Below are 14,867 nucleotides of genomic sequence, written 5' to 3'. Positions count from 1 at the left end.
AGGTGAGACACTCACTCCGTGCTACACCTTGTTTATTAACAGAACATTTTCGCATTTCGCCCTAATTTAAAAAAGACTCTAACAAATATATTTAAACAAGACTCTAACAAATATATATAAAAAAGATACTTCAAGATCAAGATTAACGGCAACACTGGCGAATCAGCATCAGCATGAATAACATATAAATGTAAACCTATAAGTCTCACGTAGACTGAGAAGCCCAGAAAATGTAAACAAAAAAATACAAAGAAAATACCAAAGATTGAAATTTCCTAGACTCTGCCTAATTGAATACTGTTGCAATTATATATCTATATCTATCTATTATCAAGATATACATCCATATTCATACATCAGTATTTAGGGTATACCATGATTCAACTGTAAACATACTGTATGTTGACTTGCATTCAATTTGTATATGTTGGTACCTCAGGAAAAAACAGTTTGAAATGTGGCGGATCTACATGAACCATTTCCTTGAACACATGAACTTGTAAGGTGATAGGAGATAAAGGGAACCTGCAGCATAAGGATTCTTAAAAATGCAATGCAAATAAGTCAGAGCTTCACTAAATGAAAGTTCTAGTCAGCCTTCTCTTCTTCGTCCAGGAAGAGATCATCGAAGTAGCCTTCAGCCACCCGAAGCATCTGGACGACAGAGTTGAGCAGCAGGATGTCTGTGTGCAGGTCCAGCTCCAGCTCCTGACTGTAGTTCTTCACTGGGATCACAGCTGACATGGACACGCCCAGCTGGGCAGCAACCTCACGCATCTACAGGAACCCAGGCCAAATGTAAAACTAAATTAGTCAGAGGATTAAAAAATTAGGCAAAATCTATTTTATAATTTCATACCATGAGCAACATCCTAAACACAAACATTGCTGTGTCAGCTCAAAGCTTAAACACTCCACTTCATGCACAAGACAGATTTCTTATTGTCAGACTTTGTACTTTTCTCATAATTTAAATTAGGGCCCATGCATTCCTCACCATTGCCTCAATGTTCTGGCTGCAGTAAACATTTTTCAGGTCCTCTGCAACTAAGGGACAGGCCTCATCCACCTTGGTCATGAGCACGAGCTGAGGAATACCTAGACGTGAAGACAAATAAGCAACATTCATTTCTCACCGGCATTTAGTTGTAGCAATAATTCTTAGGGATGAAATTTCCACATAATTGTGAAAAAATTAGTAGTGCCATCTTGTGGTGTTCTTGAGTAAAGCTGCTGGAATAAATATTATCTCAGTGCAACACTGACCTAGCTGGTTGGTTTTCCTGCGGAAAGCGGAAAATTTCTCTATCATTCTGGCTGGGAGGAGTTTAACTTTGGCGGTGTCTATCACATAGACCACACAGTGGATCTTGTCCTTCAGTGTGAAAGATTTGTGGAAACCAGGAGCCTCCTCTTGCAAGGGCATTGATGGGTTGAACTGAAACAGTAACACAGCGGTCTCTTCATCTTATATTATAAAAATGTTGTGGAAGCTGTATAACTATACTGTTTAGAGTGGGATGTCCTAAAAGTTCCTATAGATGTAATGGCCAGATAAACCAATTCATTTGTCCTTACTCTCAGAATATTGTAAACACAAAAGAAAAGTATGCAATACAAATACAATAAATAAAAGTTACCTGGTAGCGGTCTTGTACATGTCCCTTGAGGATGCTTGTGAAATCTTCTATATCCAAACCAGCATTTAAGCCCTCTTCCAGTCCCATGGTGTCACATAGAACAATTGGCAGGGGCTTCTTACTGTTGCCTCCTCTGATAGAGTAGGTGCGGAACTGATGGATACAAAGACATTCCATTGTGTGTGCCATGTTGTGTTATGTAACCTTCCACTAACACAGCTCTTTATATATGTGGAAATTAACAAAACATTCAGGTGTGCGGTGTGTACACTGAGGCTATTGAGATGTCAACTTAGTGTTTTGTGTAACAGAGTCGTACAGTAAGTACCTGTGTGGTCAGACTGGTCCCTGCAGTGCCTGTGTTGGCCTGACTTGTCACATGACCTTTGAAGACTGAATTGACAGAGTTGAAGAAGCTTGACTTCCCAGCCCCCACCTGCCCAACAAGCAGTATCCGGGCCTGGTCCACTGAGTTAATGCCAGACTTCCAGTTTGCAATGGTTTCCATTAGGCCCTTCTTCCTTCTAAAAAAAAAAAAATCATCAAACTATGCATTTCTTTTTTCATTCATACATATAGGGTATTGGGAGTTTCACAATCAGGGTAGCAACGTTGTTTCACAAGGTTATTATCATCTCACCTTGATCTAAACTATCATAAATGTTTCATGGTAACTGGTCATTGACAATTCTTAGGTATGTATACTTTCAATTGTATAGGTGTGTTGGAATGGACATCTAAAACAAATGTATGTTTTTTGCCATCAGTACACTGTTAAATATTTGTATACAATATTTGTAGTGTTTAATATTGTTCCTTGTCCTAACATATTTTAAGTAACACAGGTTAAGCAAGTTGCATCATAATATACTTTTACAGCATATTTACAGAATGATGTGTTGGAATGGACAAAAACTGTTTGATGGAAAATGTTATTGGTTACCTTTTACAACTATATCAGTTATAATGATGCTTAAATTGTATCTGGAAATTTTATTTTTGGTATATTTTTACAAAGACTGATGCATATCTGAAATATATCTTCTGTTTTATAAGTTTAAACAGATATCAGGAATCAGACATGTATTGTTTTTTTTGGAATTGAGTAAACTGCAACTGCATTTAAAAACCTTTTCTTACTAGAAAGATGTGTTTGCCGCACTCCTTAAATGATTAGGAGTTTAATGCACAATTTAAGTTTAATTTCAGTGCTGGTTACGACACTGGAAGTCGTACGTGAATGAACCCTATCCAGAGCCACTCTCAGTCTCAACTGAGATTTGAGAAGCGGTCTGGTGTCAACCAGGCTAATAGGCCTACACTGTGTCCTTATTGAAATTAAATAAAGTATTCAGTCAGTGTGGCTACAGTAATTTCCTGTGTATTAGCCACATTGTGATAAACCGCAAGACAGTGCTTTATGCAAATTAAAAAAACAAAACCATATTAATACCATATAAACTGCCCCGTAACTGCCCTCATAGCTGAAGAAATTTTGCAAAATCAATGTATAAACCTCAGCTAATAATTGGGAAATGAAAGTAATTGTGGTGAATAATTACTTAATATTAATCTTAGACTGGCGAACTTCAGGAAAAACTCAGGAATCAGGTTTATTCTGTTACAAGCAGAGAGAGTACAAAAAAGGTCTATGTAGGCCTAGCCCAGGCCAGGCCTAGGTTGGCCTGAAGCCAACTACTCTCTTCCGCTCTACATCCTTAGTCCAAGTCTAGAAAATCTGATCTCACAAACATTGCAGTTTAGTTACTTTTAAATGGTTTAAACAAAGAACAAAGTGGCGCCAAGAACAAGCCCACTTGATTGGTTCTACAGTTGGTATCAGACACACCTACTCACACCCACTTCACACCTATGAATTCTTGTCAGAATAGCATGAGGAGAGATATCTTATATATCAGAAATATCACTTATAGAATGTTCCAAACATTCTCACAATCACATCATTACAATCCTTGTAATGAGACTATCAAAATGATACCAGACATGAATACATTTACATTTCATGATACATGGATACATTATATCAAGGAAGCATCCTTTGTCTTGTGTAAGAGATAGGCCTTAAACCAGCACATTAGCATTCCATTGGGGGAGGGGATAGTGTCTTTGTTTAAAACCAAGATGGGTTACATGGCTAACTAAAAGTAGTCTTGAAGTTAAATTATTATCCATTTTAACCATACATTTTATTGCTATCAATTCCCCCTTTTCAAGTCTGAATGACTTGAAGTTTAAAATAAGATTCCATAACATGAGCCTTCTTGAACAATTTTACAAAATTTTTTTTTTATAAAGTCCATAATCAGTCCATAATCAATGTAAGTGTGTGCGTGAGCAAGGAAAGCAGCGTTCAGCATACATCCTTTCTTGCGTTTCTCTTCCGTTGAAGAAGGGTCCTCTTATGAAACTTGAATGTGTCTGCATTGTTTCAGTGTAAGTGTATGCGAGTGCAAAGGGTGTGCATGCAGGCCGCGTTCGGCGTGCACCCTTGTGTCAGTCCAAACAGTCCATGAACAATGGGCCATGAGTGTCTTTGATGATGCGGAGTGCGAGGCTGCTTTCGGCACCCCCTTTCGTTGCTTTCAGTCAGTCCGGTTTTGTTGCTTCCAGAGTCATGGCAGTTGGTTCTGCCACTGGTTCCGTTGGACCTGTGGTTCCTGAGCCTCGTCCAGTTTCGTCTCATGACATGGCCTAGCCCCGACCGCTGCTGCTGGCTGTACCTGAGCCCAGGGCAGAGTTGTCTGGTCCATCAAGCTCGTCCAGTGGCATGGCCTGGTCTCCACGGCTGCTGCTCTGGCGTGGTAGCTGAGCCTGGTTGGTGGAGCCATTCGCCATCTTGAAAGGATCTTCTGATATGTTTGCTTAGTGGTAGTCGAAGACAAAGGCATGTCACACCTCCCTTTGTCCCTTTTGGCATGAAAGAGATTCTGGAGAGTGGATTCACAACAACTTTGAGAGACATTAGCATGAGTGTAAACAGAGTCAAACAGTGTCTCGTGAATGCAGATTCACAAGTCAACAACAGTATGCTAATGTATTCAGTTTCTCAATTGGAGACAGTCACACCTACAGCATGGGTCTTCTAACATAGCAGGGCTATTTATCTCCAAACAGAGACTACACATTTGCATCTATTGGCAAAAGGCCAATATAAAGAAAATAAATAAACTTTGGTTAAGTTTAGATGTTTAAAAGAAAAATAATCCACAGACTCACGTGGGTAGGGTACCCCTACATGTCTTTTAAAGAGATTTTGCATTAGAAGTGAGGGTCAGTAAAACAAAACAGTAGGCATTTAAAAAATGACCATTTGAGCAATAAAACCAATAAACTTAGATGGTATTTCAAGTCAATACCATCTATCTCCCCCTTTTTATAGTTTCTTAACTATAACAAAAAAATACAAACTAAAAACAAATAAAAGGTAATTTCAAACAGAAAGAAACTCAAGTTGTGGGTATGAATCCATTCAATTGAACATTTGCCCACATCAAACAAGGCGTAAACATGTAGCAAACATTTCCCATTGGCATACAAGCAAAAATAAAAAAAAATATGTCTTAACATGTTAAACCCAAAAGATGTCCCTCAAATGAAAGAAAGAAAATGGTTGAAATCAACAATGGTTTCCCATTATCACTCCTCTTAGGTTCATATCTCCCCAGTGAAGTTCCTTTTGTGTCCATGGGGGAGAAGCTGGGGGGTTGGTTATAGAATACAGTGCTGCTAGAACAAAGGCAGTGAGATAAGATAGCAAAAGGTGTGAAAACTTTTGACCCAAGAAAACAAAGAAGGACTTGAAACAAAAAATGGAAACAAACACATATAACGAAATAAACAAATTTCACACACACAGGGCCGGCCCACACGCGCATTCATTCATACTGGACACACAGACACACACAGCTCCATGGAGCTGGAGGACAACTTTAAACGGGCTGCAGGAAGAATTTCCTGCTTAAAAGAACAAAAGAAGTTTAGTCAAGCCTTTTCAGTTAGCTCATATTAGCTCACAAAGACATCTAGACGCCCCTAGCGGCAGCTAGTTAGCTCAGGCGTACTTAAAAGAGGCCTAACCATGCTCTCTTGAGGTTATGCTGTTTGAGCTTATGCTGTTTGCACACTTGAAAAAGATTACGACAAAAATCCTGGATTCATCATCTGAGTGTAGATGTAGCCTAAAACAAAACACCACATCTACTCAAAAACAAAACAAGACTAGTGTTAGCTTGGATTCTAGCCGCTCATACGCTCTTGGTGATAAAAACAAAAAGGGCAGCACCAAGTTCTGTCTAATATTCTGTTTTGGTAGTGAAGGAATAAAATGTTCTGTAAACACAAAGGGGCATAAGCTACGTAGCTTGTTAGGACATGATGTCCCTAAAACCCGCGAAAAATAGATTGCACACGAACCACCGTGTTTAATACTGAGCTGCCTAGCACACTCGCTAATCTATTTACTCCTTATATCCAATAAAGAGGCACCATTGGACTTCAATCCAACACATATATAGACGCTTTACAAAATATGGATTAATTCGTCTTGTGCGACGTTTTGCCAAAATCGGGGAAGCACAAATTTATGTCCACTATTAAATTACGGTTTTGCCAAAATATTGCCAAAATCGGGGAAGCACAATTTTGTGTCCACTATTAAGTTACGGTTTTGCCAAAATGTCTACTCACTCAGAATGCCTTTTCCGATATCTTACCGCCCATTCCAAACTGTGGTTAGTAGGAACCGCCCGGATTTACAGATCCACCTTCGTTCATCACCAAAGAAGAAATGCAGATAAAAAGCGTCCTTAACTTGGGAGCTGTCACCAGAGCGATGAGAAAAAGAAAAAAAAAAAACTGCGGCGTCTTAGAATCAGCGACAAAAGTATATTATCTCGGTGGAACCTCCATGAAAGTAATTGTGGTGAATAATTACTTAATATTAATCTTAGACTGGCGAACTTCAGGAAAAACTCAGGAATCAGGTTTATTCTGTTACAAGCAGAGAGAGTACAAAAAAGGTCTATGTAGGCCTAGCCCAGGCCAGGCCTAGGTTGGCCTGAAGCCAACTACTCTCTTCCGCTCTACATCCTTAGTCCAAGTCTAGAAAATCTGATCTCACAAACATTGCAGTTTAGTTACTTTTAAATGGTTTAAACAAAGAACAAAGTGGCGCCAAGAACAAGCCCACTTGATTGGTTCTACAGTTGGTATCAGACACACCTACTCACACCCACTTCACACCTATGAATTCTTGTCAGAATAGCATGAGGAGAGATATCTTATATATCAGAAATATCACTTATAGAATGTTCCAAACATTCTCACAATCACATCATTACAATCCTTGTAATGAGACTATCAAAATGATACCAGACATGAATACATTTACATTTCATGATACATGGATACATTATATCAAGGAAGCATCCTTTGTCTTGTGTAAGAGATAGGCCTTAAACCAGCACATTAGCATTCCATTGGGGGAGGGGATAGTGTCTTTGTTTAAAACCAAGATGGGTTACATGGCTAACTAAAAGTAGTCTTGAAGTTAAATTATTATCCATTTTAACCATACATTTTATTGCTATCAGAAATTACCGTAATATGTTTTTTAAAAGTAAAACTGACATACTCAGCATTCCATGTGACATTCCTCCAAGGCTTTGCCAAAAGAGCATCACACTCTAAAGAGACAAAAACACTGAATTAAATTTGAATAAATATTTCACGTATTACATTCTATATTGTGTAGCTTAACATCCTACTCACCCTCAACTCTGTAGACTTCACACTCAGTCAGTTGCAAATCATTTCCATGCATTTTTAATGGATCGAAGTTGAAGAAATTCCCTGGGTTACTTTGGATAGCGGCTCCATTGTTGAAGAGGAAGACCAGAGACTCAAAATTGGGCCCAACATCAGTAAAGGCGTACTGGCCAGTACGTGTAACACGGTAAGGCTCGGGGTTCTGCTCTCTTCCATCAAGACTGAACAAAAAAGCCTTTTCATCGATAATATGTTGCCCTGTTTGTGCATAATCTTTACTAATGTATGCCCCAAATATGAATCCTGTATTGTTGTAGGCAACAATCAGGGTAGGGCCTTGTTTGCTACACTTATAGTTAAAGTTATTATTATCATAGCCATGAACACTAGCTTTGTATATCAGACTAAGTTTGGCATGGCCAAACATAGAAGAGATCTTCTTCTCTTGGTCTCTGGTCAGTCTGGATGTTATGACGCTCATGATGGTCCTTGTAGTGATGGAGACCTAAAAACACTGCGGATAAGAATTAATCAACTTCACGTCAAATATCCGAAGACGTCGTCGGCTAGGACAACACCCATGCTCTAGTGTTTATGGAATATTTGATACCATATTCACTGTGGCTGGTTAGCCTCCTACTCAATCAAGATGATATATTGATAGCCAGCGTCTCATTTTGCATAGTTCTATCTAATCCACAATAAGGCTAAATAATAAGGTAGCCTAATAACAAAACAAAAACGTGTTGGTACATGTAGGCTACTGGATACAAATGTAGCCAACAATTCACGATTGCCACGGTGGATATACATTTTCTAAATCATATCATATCGTTAGGACACAGTGACAAACAAATGTAGCCCATTTCGATGTAAGGCTTACCAGTTTTAAGAGCGTCAGGATCCACAGCTTGGTTGAATCCTGCGTTATTTAGCAATCCACTTCGTAGGCTTAAAACCAAAAGGTGCTAATCTGCTGCATCGAAACTTCACAGGGAACGTCTGTGGTGGAACTATGGCACGCACGTGCTTTCTATGAATCGAAACCGATGGATTTGCATATTCTACACTCTCAGAAAAGAAAGTACAGAATTGTTCCTTTAGAGGAAGCTGGGGCAGTACCCTCAAGGGTACACAATTTGTACCTTTTAACCGGCTACATCCAGTATTCGTACCCTTACAGTTTGTACCCTTAGTAAATATGTACCCTAAGGTACAAACTTGTACCTTTATGTAATGGATCAAAATTGTACCCTTGGAAAAGGAACATATTATGTTCTTTTCAGGATACTGCCCCGACGAACAATTTTGTATCTTAGTGTGGCAGTGTATACCCCACGACCAAGACAACATGAAACAGTATAGCAATATTTTGAACATGCACATTTATTAACATTTTCACAATTTCAATATGGTGTAATACAACAAATTATTTTCCATTAATTCCAAGCATCACAACGATAATTCAAATGTGTCTGAAAAAAAATGTATGATAGTCCATTTTATGGCCTGGTTTAAAGGAGAATTCCGGTGTGATTTTGACCTAAAGTGTTTTGAAACATGATACCGAGTGTGAACGTATGTCTCATAGCCCATCTCGGCTTGTCCCCTGCACTCCGAAATCTGGCGCTAGTTAGCCGATGCTACCAACAAGGCGGTCAATGGTGGTGCCTCGGCATCGGCATAGCCATGCAAATAAATCACTGTTTTACACCATTTACGAGGCTCAATGTATCTCCACACTTCATTGGTAGACTTCCAAGGGCCCTGACATTTAAAACGAGACATTGAGAACTTTGAAAAAGCACTGGTAGTTTACTTACAAGACGATTTATACAGACAGTATCTTCTCGAAGTTTAGCGTTTGCAGCCATCTTGAATTTAGTCACGATAAGTCGAGCGACGAGTAAGAATGAACAGGTATGATAAGGGATCAGATTCCAAAAATAATTCCGTGGAAATGCATGGATTCCAGTTGCTGCTACTGGAGGAAACTGTAATCCATGCATTTCCACAGAATTATTTTTGGAATCTGATCCCTTATCATACCTGTTCATTCTTACTTGTCGCTCGACTTATCGTGACTAAATTCAAGATGGCTGCAAACGCTAAACTTCGAGAAGATACTGTCTGTATAAATCGTCTTGTAAGTAAACTACCAGTGCTTTTTCAAAGTTCTCAATGTCTCGTTTCAAATGTCAGGGCCCTTGGAAGTCTACCAATGAAGTGTGGAGATACATTGAGCCTCGTAAATGGTGTAAAACAGTGATTTATTTGCATGGCTATGCCGATGCCGAGGCACCACCATTGACCGCCTTGTTGGTAGCATCGGCTAACTAGCGCCAGATTTCGGAGTGCAGGGGACAAGCCGAGATGGGCTATGAGACATACGTTCACACTCGGTATCATGTTTCAAAACACTTTAGGTCAAAATCACACCGGAATTCTCCTTTAACATAGATCAACTTTGAATGTGAATCATAAAACACTGGAACTTTTCACAGAGTGAATGGAGAGGACAATTAGCCTACATGTATTTCAGTGTAGTGTATCATACAGCAACATTTCAGCAAACCAGTGAGAAATTAGCTAGAAAAAAAAAAGCACACAATACAATGTTACAATGTTCCCACATTCCAATCCTTACAAATAGGTGGAATAAGGTAGCCTGACTCCGCCTATCTCCGTACTTCCGCTCATTTACATTTCCCTACAGTAGCCTACTTCTTCTGGAATAGCTCTCGTTCACTTCGGTAACTTGTCTCCGAACCATGAGAGCGATTACGTTTAAGTTGCAAGCCTATCGTTGTGTCCCCCGTGGTTAACATACATCATTACCAAACGTAAATGATTGAACTCCAATGATTTCAAACTTCAGACAAGCGTCCACCAACCAGGAAATAAACGTTTTCCAATGGATCTAGGCCAGACTCTCTGCGAAGTCAAGCTAGGAATAAGGTGTTCTGTTAAAAAAGGCAGTCTAAAAAGACACCAAAGTCCAATATCTAACTGGCAGAAAGCCAACGTATTGTTCAGGAGAGGGTGCTAAGTAAAGCTAAAGAGAAAGTATCCAGTGGAGGCTGCTGTTACCCCCTCTTCAGCTTCTCTTCCTCTGAGCATGTCTACTCCATCCCACTTTGACTTTGGCTGTGATATACTGAAGGCACCCAAGCATGCACTGCGTGACGAAAATGGTGTCATCAACACGGCACACAGGAGTGTCGTGCGCTTCCCAATGTGGCAAGTGGAAGGTTAGCTCTCTATTGAGACATGTCGATCAATTGGACTATAACTTGTTACATAAAGCCCAACCAGGCAACACAGGTTCGTGGTCACAGAAAACCAGAGGCGTGGTTTCAAAAATAAACTCTTGTCTTTATTTACATTCATTAAAAACGTACAGGTATTTGGTTCTCTCCAGACAGTCACAACCTCTGCCACTAAGGCACTGACACAAATGGCCTACAAGGCCTGGACACACATGTATACACACACACAGTCACACACACATACACGCACACACAGACCAGAATGTGCTCATTAGATTAATGGCTGAGGAAGGATGGGGGGAGCCAGGGCTGGAGCTGGAGAGTATATCAGAGTAGAGGGTCTAAAGGCAAACCACACGTGATCATGTCAATACCAAATACTCAGAGGCACCACAGCAGGAAATGTGAAGGGACGCCACCACCTTGAGATAGCCCGCCACCCCGATTGGCCTGCAGCTCCTGTCCAGCAAGAGAGAAAGATCAGTGAAGGAGCCACTAATCCTAATACACACAATACACAGTACACAATACACATATTATTTCGAAGACAGTTTAAATTACATACCAATCAGATGAGGTCGGTTATGAGGCCCATGTTCTGCGACCGACAGCAGTCCTAAAACCCCAAAGTTTGAGTTAACTACATGATACCGGAAAAGTTACTACGAACACAATGCCACAATAACCATCAGGATTGTCACTGGATGCATGCGCAGCTGGTAGGAGGCCAATACATAAGGAATCCTGCGGTGAAGGCAGGAGTCAAGTGGATGAATGACGTTATGCCGCTATGACGTCGGCTTTTAAATTAAAAGTTAAAATTGATATAGCCATATAGCGTGGACCTTGTCCTGTTACACCAGCAATCTTCGACACGGGCAAATGTGCACAGAGAAGTTTACCATCTGCCTTACATTAAGGTTCTTACTCTATCTGCAGGACGTTCTCATATCTTTCAACAGCAGTGGTATCCTCACCAATGACAGCAGGGGTCTGTTGGAAGCAATAAAATGCACACACAAACCTCAGAATTAAAATTTTCCATCCACAGAAATGAATGGCCTCTGATAGTGTAAAATACTTTGTCTAATACTGCTTTGTCAATCCGCTCACCTAGATCTGCGATGAGTTCCATGGACTGACTCCCCCAAACTTCACACTTGTTTTTTCATCTCATCTTTATGAATGCTTTGCTTTAACAGAGCAATAGCATTACACAAAATAACACATCAATAAAATAACACAAATATAGCCCTAACAAATATAAATTGCATTACTCTTGGATAAAAATAAGCATACCATACATCCATTATATGATTAATTTAACAATGCAATACTTATGTGTAGTTTAAAATTAATAACAAAAAAACATCACTATTCTCTACAAAACAAAAAGGTGTGTTAACTTACGTAGCCATTAGATCCTTCAGGAGGGGTACTTCATTTTTACCACCTATTCTGCCCATAATCTGCATGGGTAGGACACCTGTGAGAATGATTAACATTTGATTTATGTACAGTATAAAGCTGTATTATACAAACAGTTATTAATATGCTAAATTCAAAGTAGACTAACATTATTCCATAATAGCGAAGAAATGATGGAATGACAAACTGGTAAACATAGGCAACTCAACTAATTCATTTTCACATCAAAATAACAATACTGTTGGGAGTGATAACACCCAGCGGGCACCTTGACGTCAATTTGACATCAACAAGTACAGTAGTCAAGATTTTGACCACCATGTATGACATGTATGAATATACATACTTTCATTATATTTTGTAATTATTTCCTTGTGGTTGTAAAGAGGCTCAACAAAAGTATCAATCTGACATGTTTTTTCTGGTCCCCATGTCTCAGGTCAATATCATTGACATTAAATCAAGAAATTAGACATCAAATTGATGTTAAATTTATGTCAAAACAATGTCTGTTCAAATGTCTGAAAAGGTAATGTCTGAAACGGGAGCAACCACACCGGCCCGGTCAGGAGGGGGGCCCCAGAAAAATAAATAATCAAATAAACGCTTTCTGTGGTGATTCTGCATTAAGTGCATTCATTGATGTGTCTCACTTACCAGCTTACGGCGTTGTTGCCTGTAGTACGGTGTCTTGTGTAATTCCGCTGGATTTTCTTGTAAAAATTGTTTTTTTTGCATATTTTGCTAGTATTGAGTCTAAGGAAGAAGATTTTTTTTGTCTTCAAATTTTCACGATCCATTTTCACACTTAGATGAATCATCATTTATATAATGCATAATTAAGACTGGGACTACTATCACTTGGGGGTCAAATGTGAGAAAACACTGGTAAAGAGGGTATTCTGCCTAATTTTTGGGTGCTGATTCTGAATATCATATTTACTTAGCTGATTTTTTAGTTTTAAACCTGCTAATTAGCATTTGCGGCCTAAAACTGGCCTCCATAGGCAACATAGAACGGGTGAATAGGGTAAAAAATGTAACTCCTTTATATTCTTATGAAACTTTACTAGTTGATTATTTATGTAAAGGCAATATTTTTTTGCATTACAAGTTTTCTGAAAATATATGTTTATTATTATAATTTAACAATAACTCATTAATTATGCACTAATTTGCATACATTTAAATTACAGACATCTGAATATTGGATAGTTAACATTGAATGTAGTCACGTTCAGGTTTGCCTTCAGAACTTTTTCTGGATTCAGAGCCTTAAAATAATGGCTTGTTCAAGCGCCAGTCCTAGGTTATGCCGATTTCAGTCGTCCCTTTATCTTAGGAACATGTCAAATTATAGTGCCATGAAACTCAAACTCCTTGCAGTCAAGTGGGCAATCACGGAAAAAAACGTCAGGTATCTCCTGGGCAACACGTTCACCGTGTACAATGACAACAATCCCTTCCAATACCTGCAGTCAGCGAAACTGGGCGCTCTGAAACATTGCTGGGTTTCTCAGCTTGCCCTCTTTATTACAACATCAAATATCGTCCCCGGACAGCTAATCGCAATGCCGATACCCTTTCTAGGCTTCCCACAAGCCCCACTAACACTTTGCCATCTGTGTAACACGGTCTGGACGTCCCCATGTCGCTTGCCATAGCCAACATGCAAGCCTCGAGTGCACCTATGGTTGGTGGTATGGATGACAGAATCTTGTATGGTGGACACCATCCCTGGTCGAACTAAAAGAGGCCTGAAAGTCCTGCAAGGGACTGATCCCTGTATTTCCAGATACCTGTGGTTTTGGTGACAGGGACGACCACATACCCGTTAAGACAAGTGGAGTGAACCAAGGGAAGTCCGCAGTTGATAAAGCAGTGATCCCAGATGCAGGAAGTGGATGGGACCTTGTACCGAGCGATCCAGGCTCCTCCTTCCAGGGATCCAGTGCTGCAGCTTTTACTGCTAAAGGTGTTTGGAGTCGAAGTGCTCACTAGCCTACACAACAACCACGGCCATCTGGGGGTGGACAGGACCACAGATTTGATATGACAGAGGTGCTACTGGCCCCAGATGTGGCATGAGGTGCAAAAGTGGCGTTCTGAGTGAGCACTGTGTGGTTGCTAAAGCAAGACAACCCAAGCCAGAACCTTCTTGGGAAATATGTTAGCCACTAAGCCTTTGTAGATAATCTCCATTGACTTTACTCTTTTGGATTGGGCTAGCACAGGACAAGAGAATGTTCTGGTAGTCACAAATGTTTTCTCAAAGTTTACCCAGGCCTTTCCCACCCCTGATCAGAGAGCTTCCATCGTAGCTAAGATTCTAACAGAGATGGTTCTATGTGTATGGCGTGCCAAGGAGAGTCCACTCTGATCAGGGGCGCAGCTTTGAGGGGGAGCTGTTAAAGCACCTGTGTGACACCTACTGTACATCATAACAAAGACTAGAACCACCACTTATCATCCAGAGGGGAATGGTCAATGTGAACATTTCAACATGACACCGACTGATTGGGTGGTGCAACATCAAGAGTACCAGACTTCTGTCTATGCTAGTGCTAGGAGACACTTAGAAGAGGCTGCGGCATATCGTAGGCAAGGTGGTCCTAACACTGTAGTTCTTTTCAAAGTGGTTGTATGCACATCCCACCTCACTGAGGCCAGGTGCAGGACAAAAAAGCTTATCAAGGAAAGAAGAGTAGTTGTCCGCACACTGCAATCATAACACATAACGCAA

At 40.1% G+C, this 14,867-nt stretch overlaps 1 protein-coding gene across 2 annotated transcripts; it reads right to left on the bottom strand.

Annotated features, from left to right (window-relative positions):
* Positions 1 to 15: 15 nt before the first annotated feature.
* LOC143134627 (interferon-induced protein 44-like) lies at positions 16 to 8,431 on the bottom strand. Of its 2 annotated transcripts, none has more exons than XM_076295177.1 (8): positions 8,311 to 8,431; positions 7,431 to 7,941; positions 7,294 to 7,345; positions 1,969 to 2,164; positions 1,641 to 1,793; positions 1,267 to 1,438; positions 998 to 1,098; positions 16 to 777 (listed from the first exon to the last, which is right to left on the bottom strand). In XM_076295177.1, the coding sequence occupies exons 2-8, from the start codon at positions 7,906 to 7,908 to the stop codon at positions 589 to 591; spliced, it is 1,341 nt and encodes a 446-aa protein (XP_076151292.1). In that variant the 5' UTR covers positions 7,909 to 7,941; positions 8,311 to 8,431; the 3' UTR covers positions 16 to 588. The 2 variants fall into 2 exon arrangements, with proteins under 2 accessions (XP_076151292.1, XP_076151293.1); XM_076295178.1 differs by having other exon boundaries at positions 7,431 to 7,932.
* Positions 8,432 to 14,867: the final 6,436 nt, after the last annotated feature.

Source organism: Alosa pseudoharengus, unplaced genomic scaffold (genome assembly GCF_046254945.1).
Source record: "Alosa pseudoharengus isolate Yale_2024_CS ecotype anadromous, Long Island Sound unplaced genomic scaffold, YU_APseudo_1.1 YU_APseudo_1.1_scf_2, whole genome shotgun sequence".
NCBI classification, from domain to species: Eukaryota; Metazoa; Chordata; class Actinopteri; order Clupeiformes; family Clupeidae; genus Alosa; species Alosa pseudoharengus.
This window is presented reverse-complemented; position numbering and strand designations above follow the sequence as displayed.

What these genes read in the sequence shown, in the direction of transcription:
- LOC143134627 (XM_076295177.1), bottom strand. Translation starts at nt 7,908, where the DNA reads ATGAGCGTCATAACATCCAGACTGACCAGAGACCAAGAGAAGAAGATC. An exon ending in AATGTCACATGGAATGCTGA is followed by an intron (nt 2,165 to 7,293) that starts GTATGTCAGTTT and finishes TTTTTTTTTTAG; the next exon opens with AAGGAAGAAGGGCCTAATGG. An exon ending in CAGGAAAACCAACCAGCTAG is followed by an intron (nt 1,099 to 1,266) that starts GTCAGTGTTGCA and finishes CTTCACGTCTAG; the next exon opens with GTATTCCTCAGCTCGTGCTC.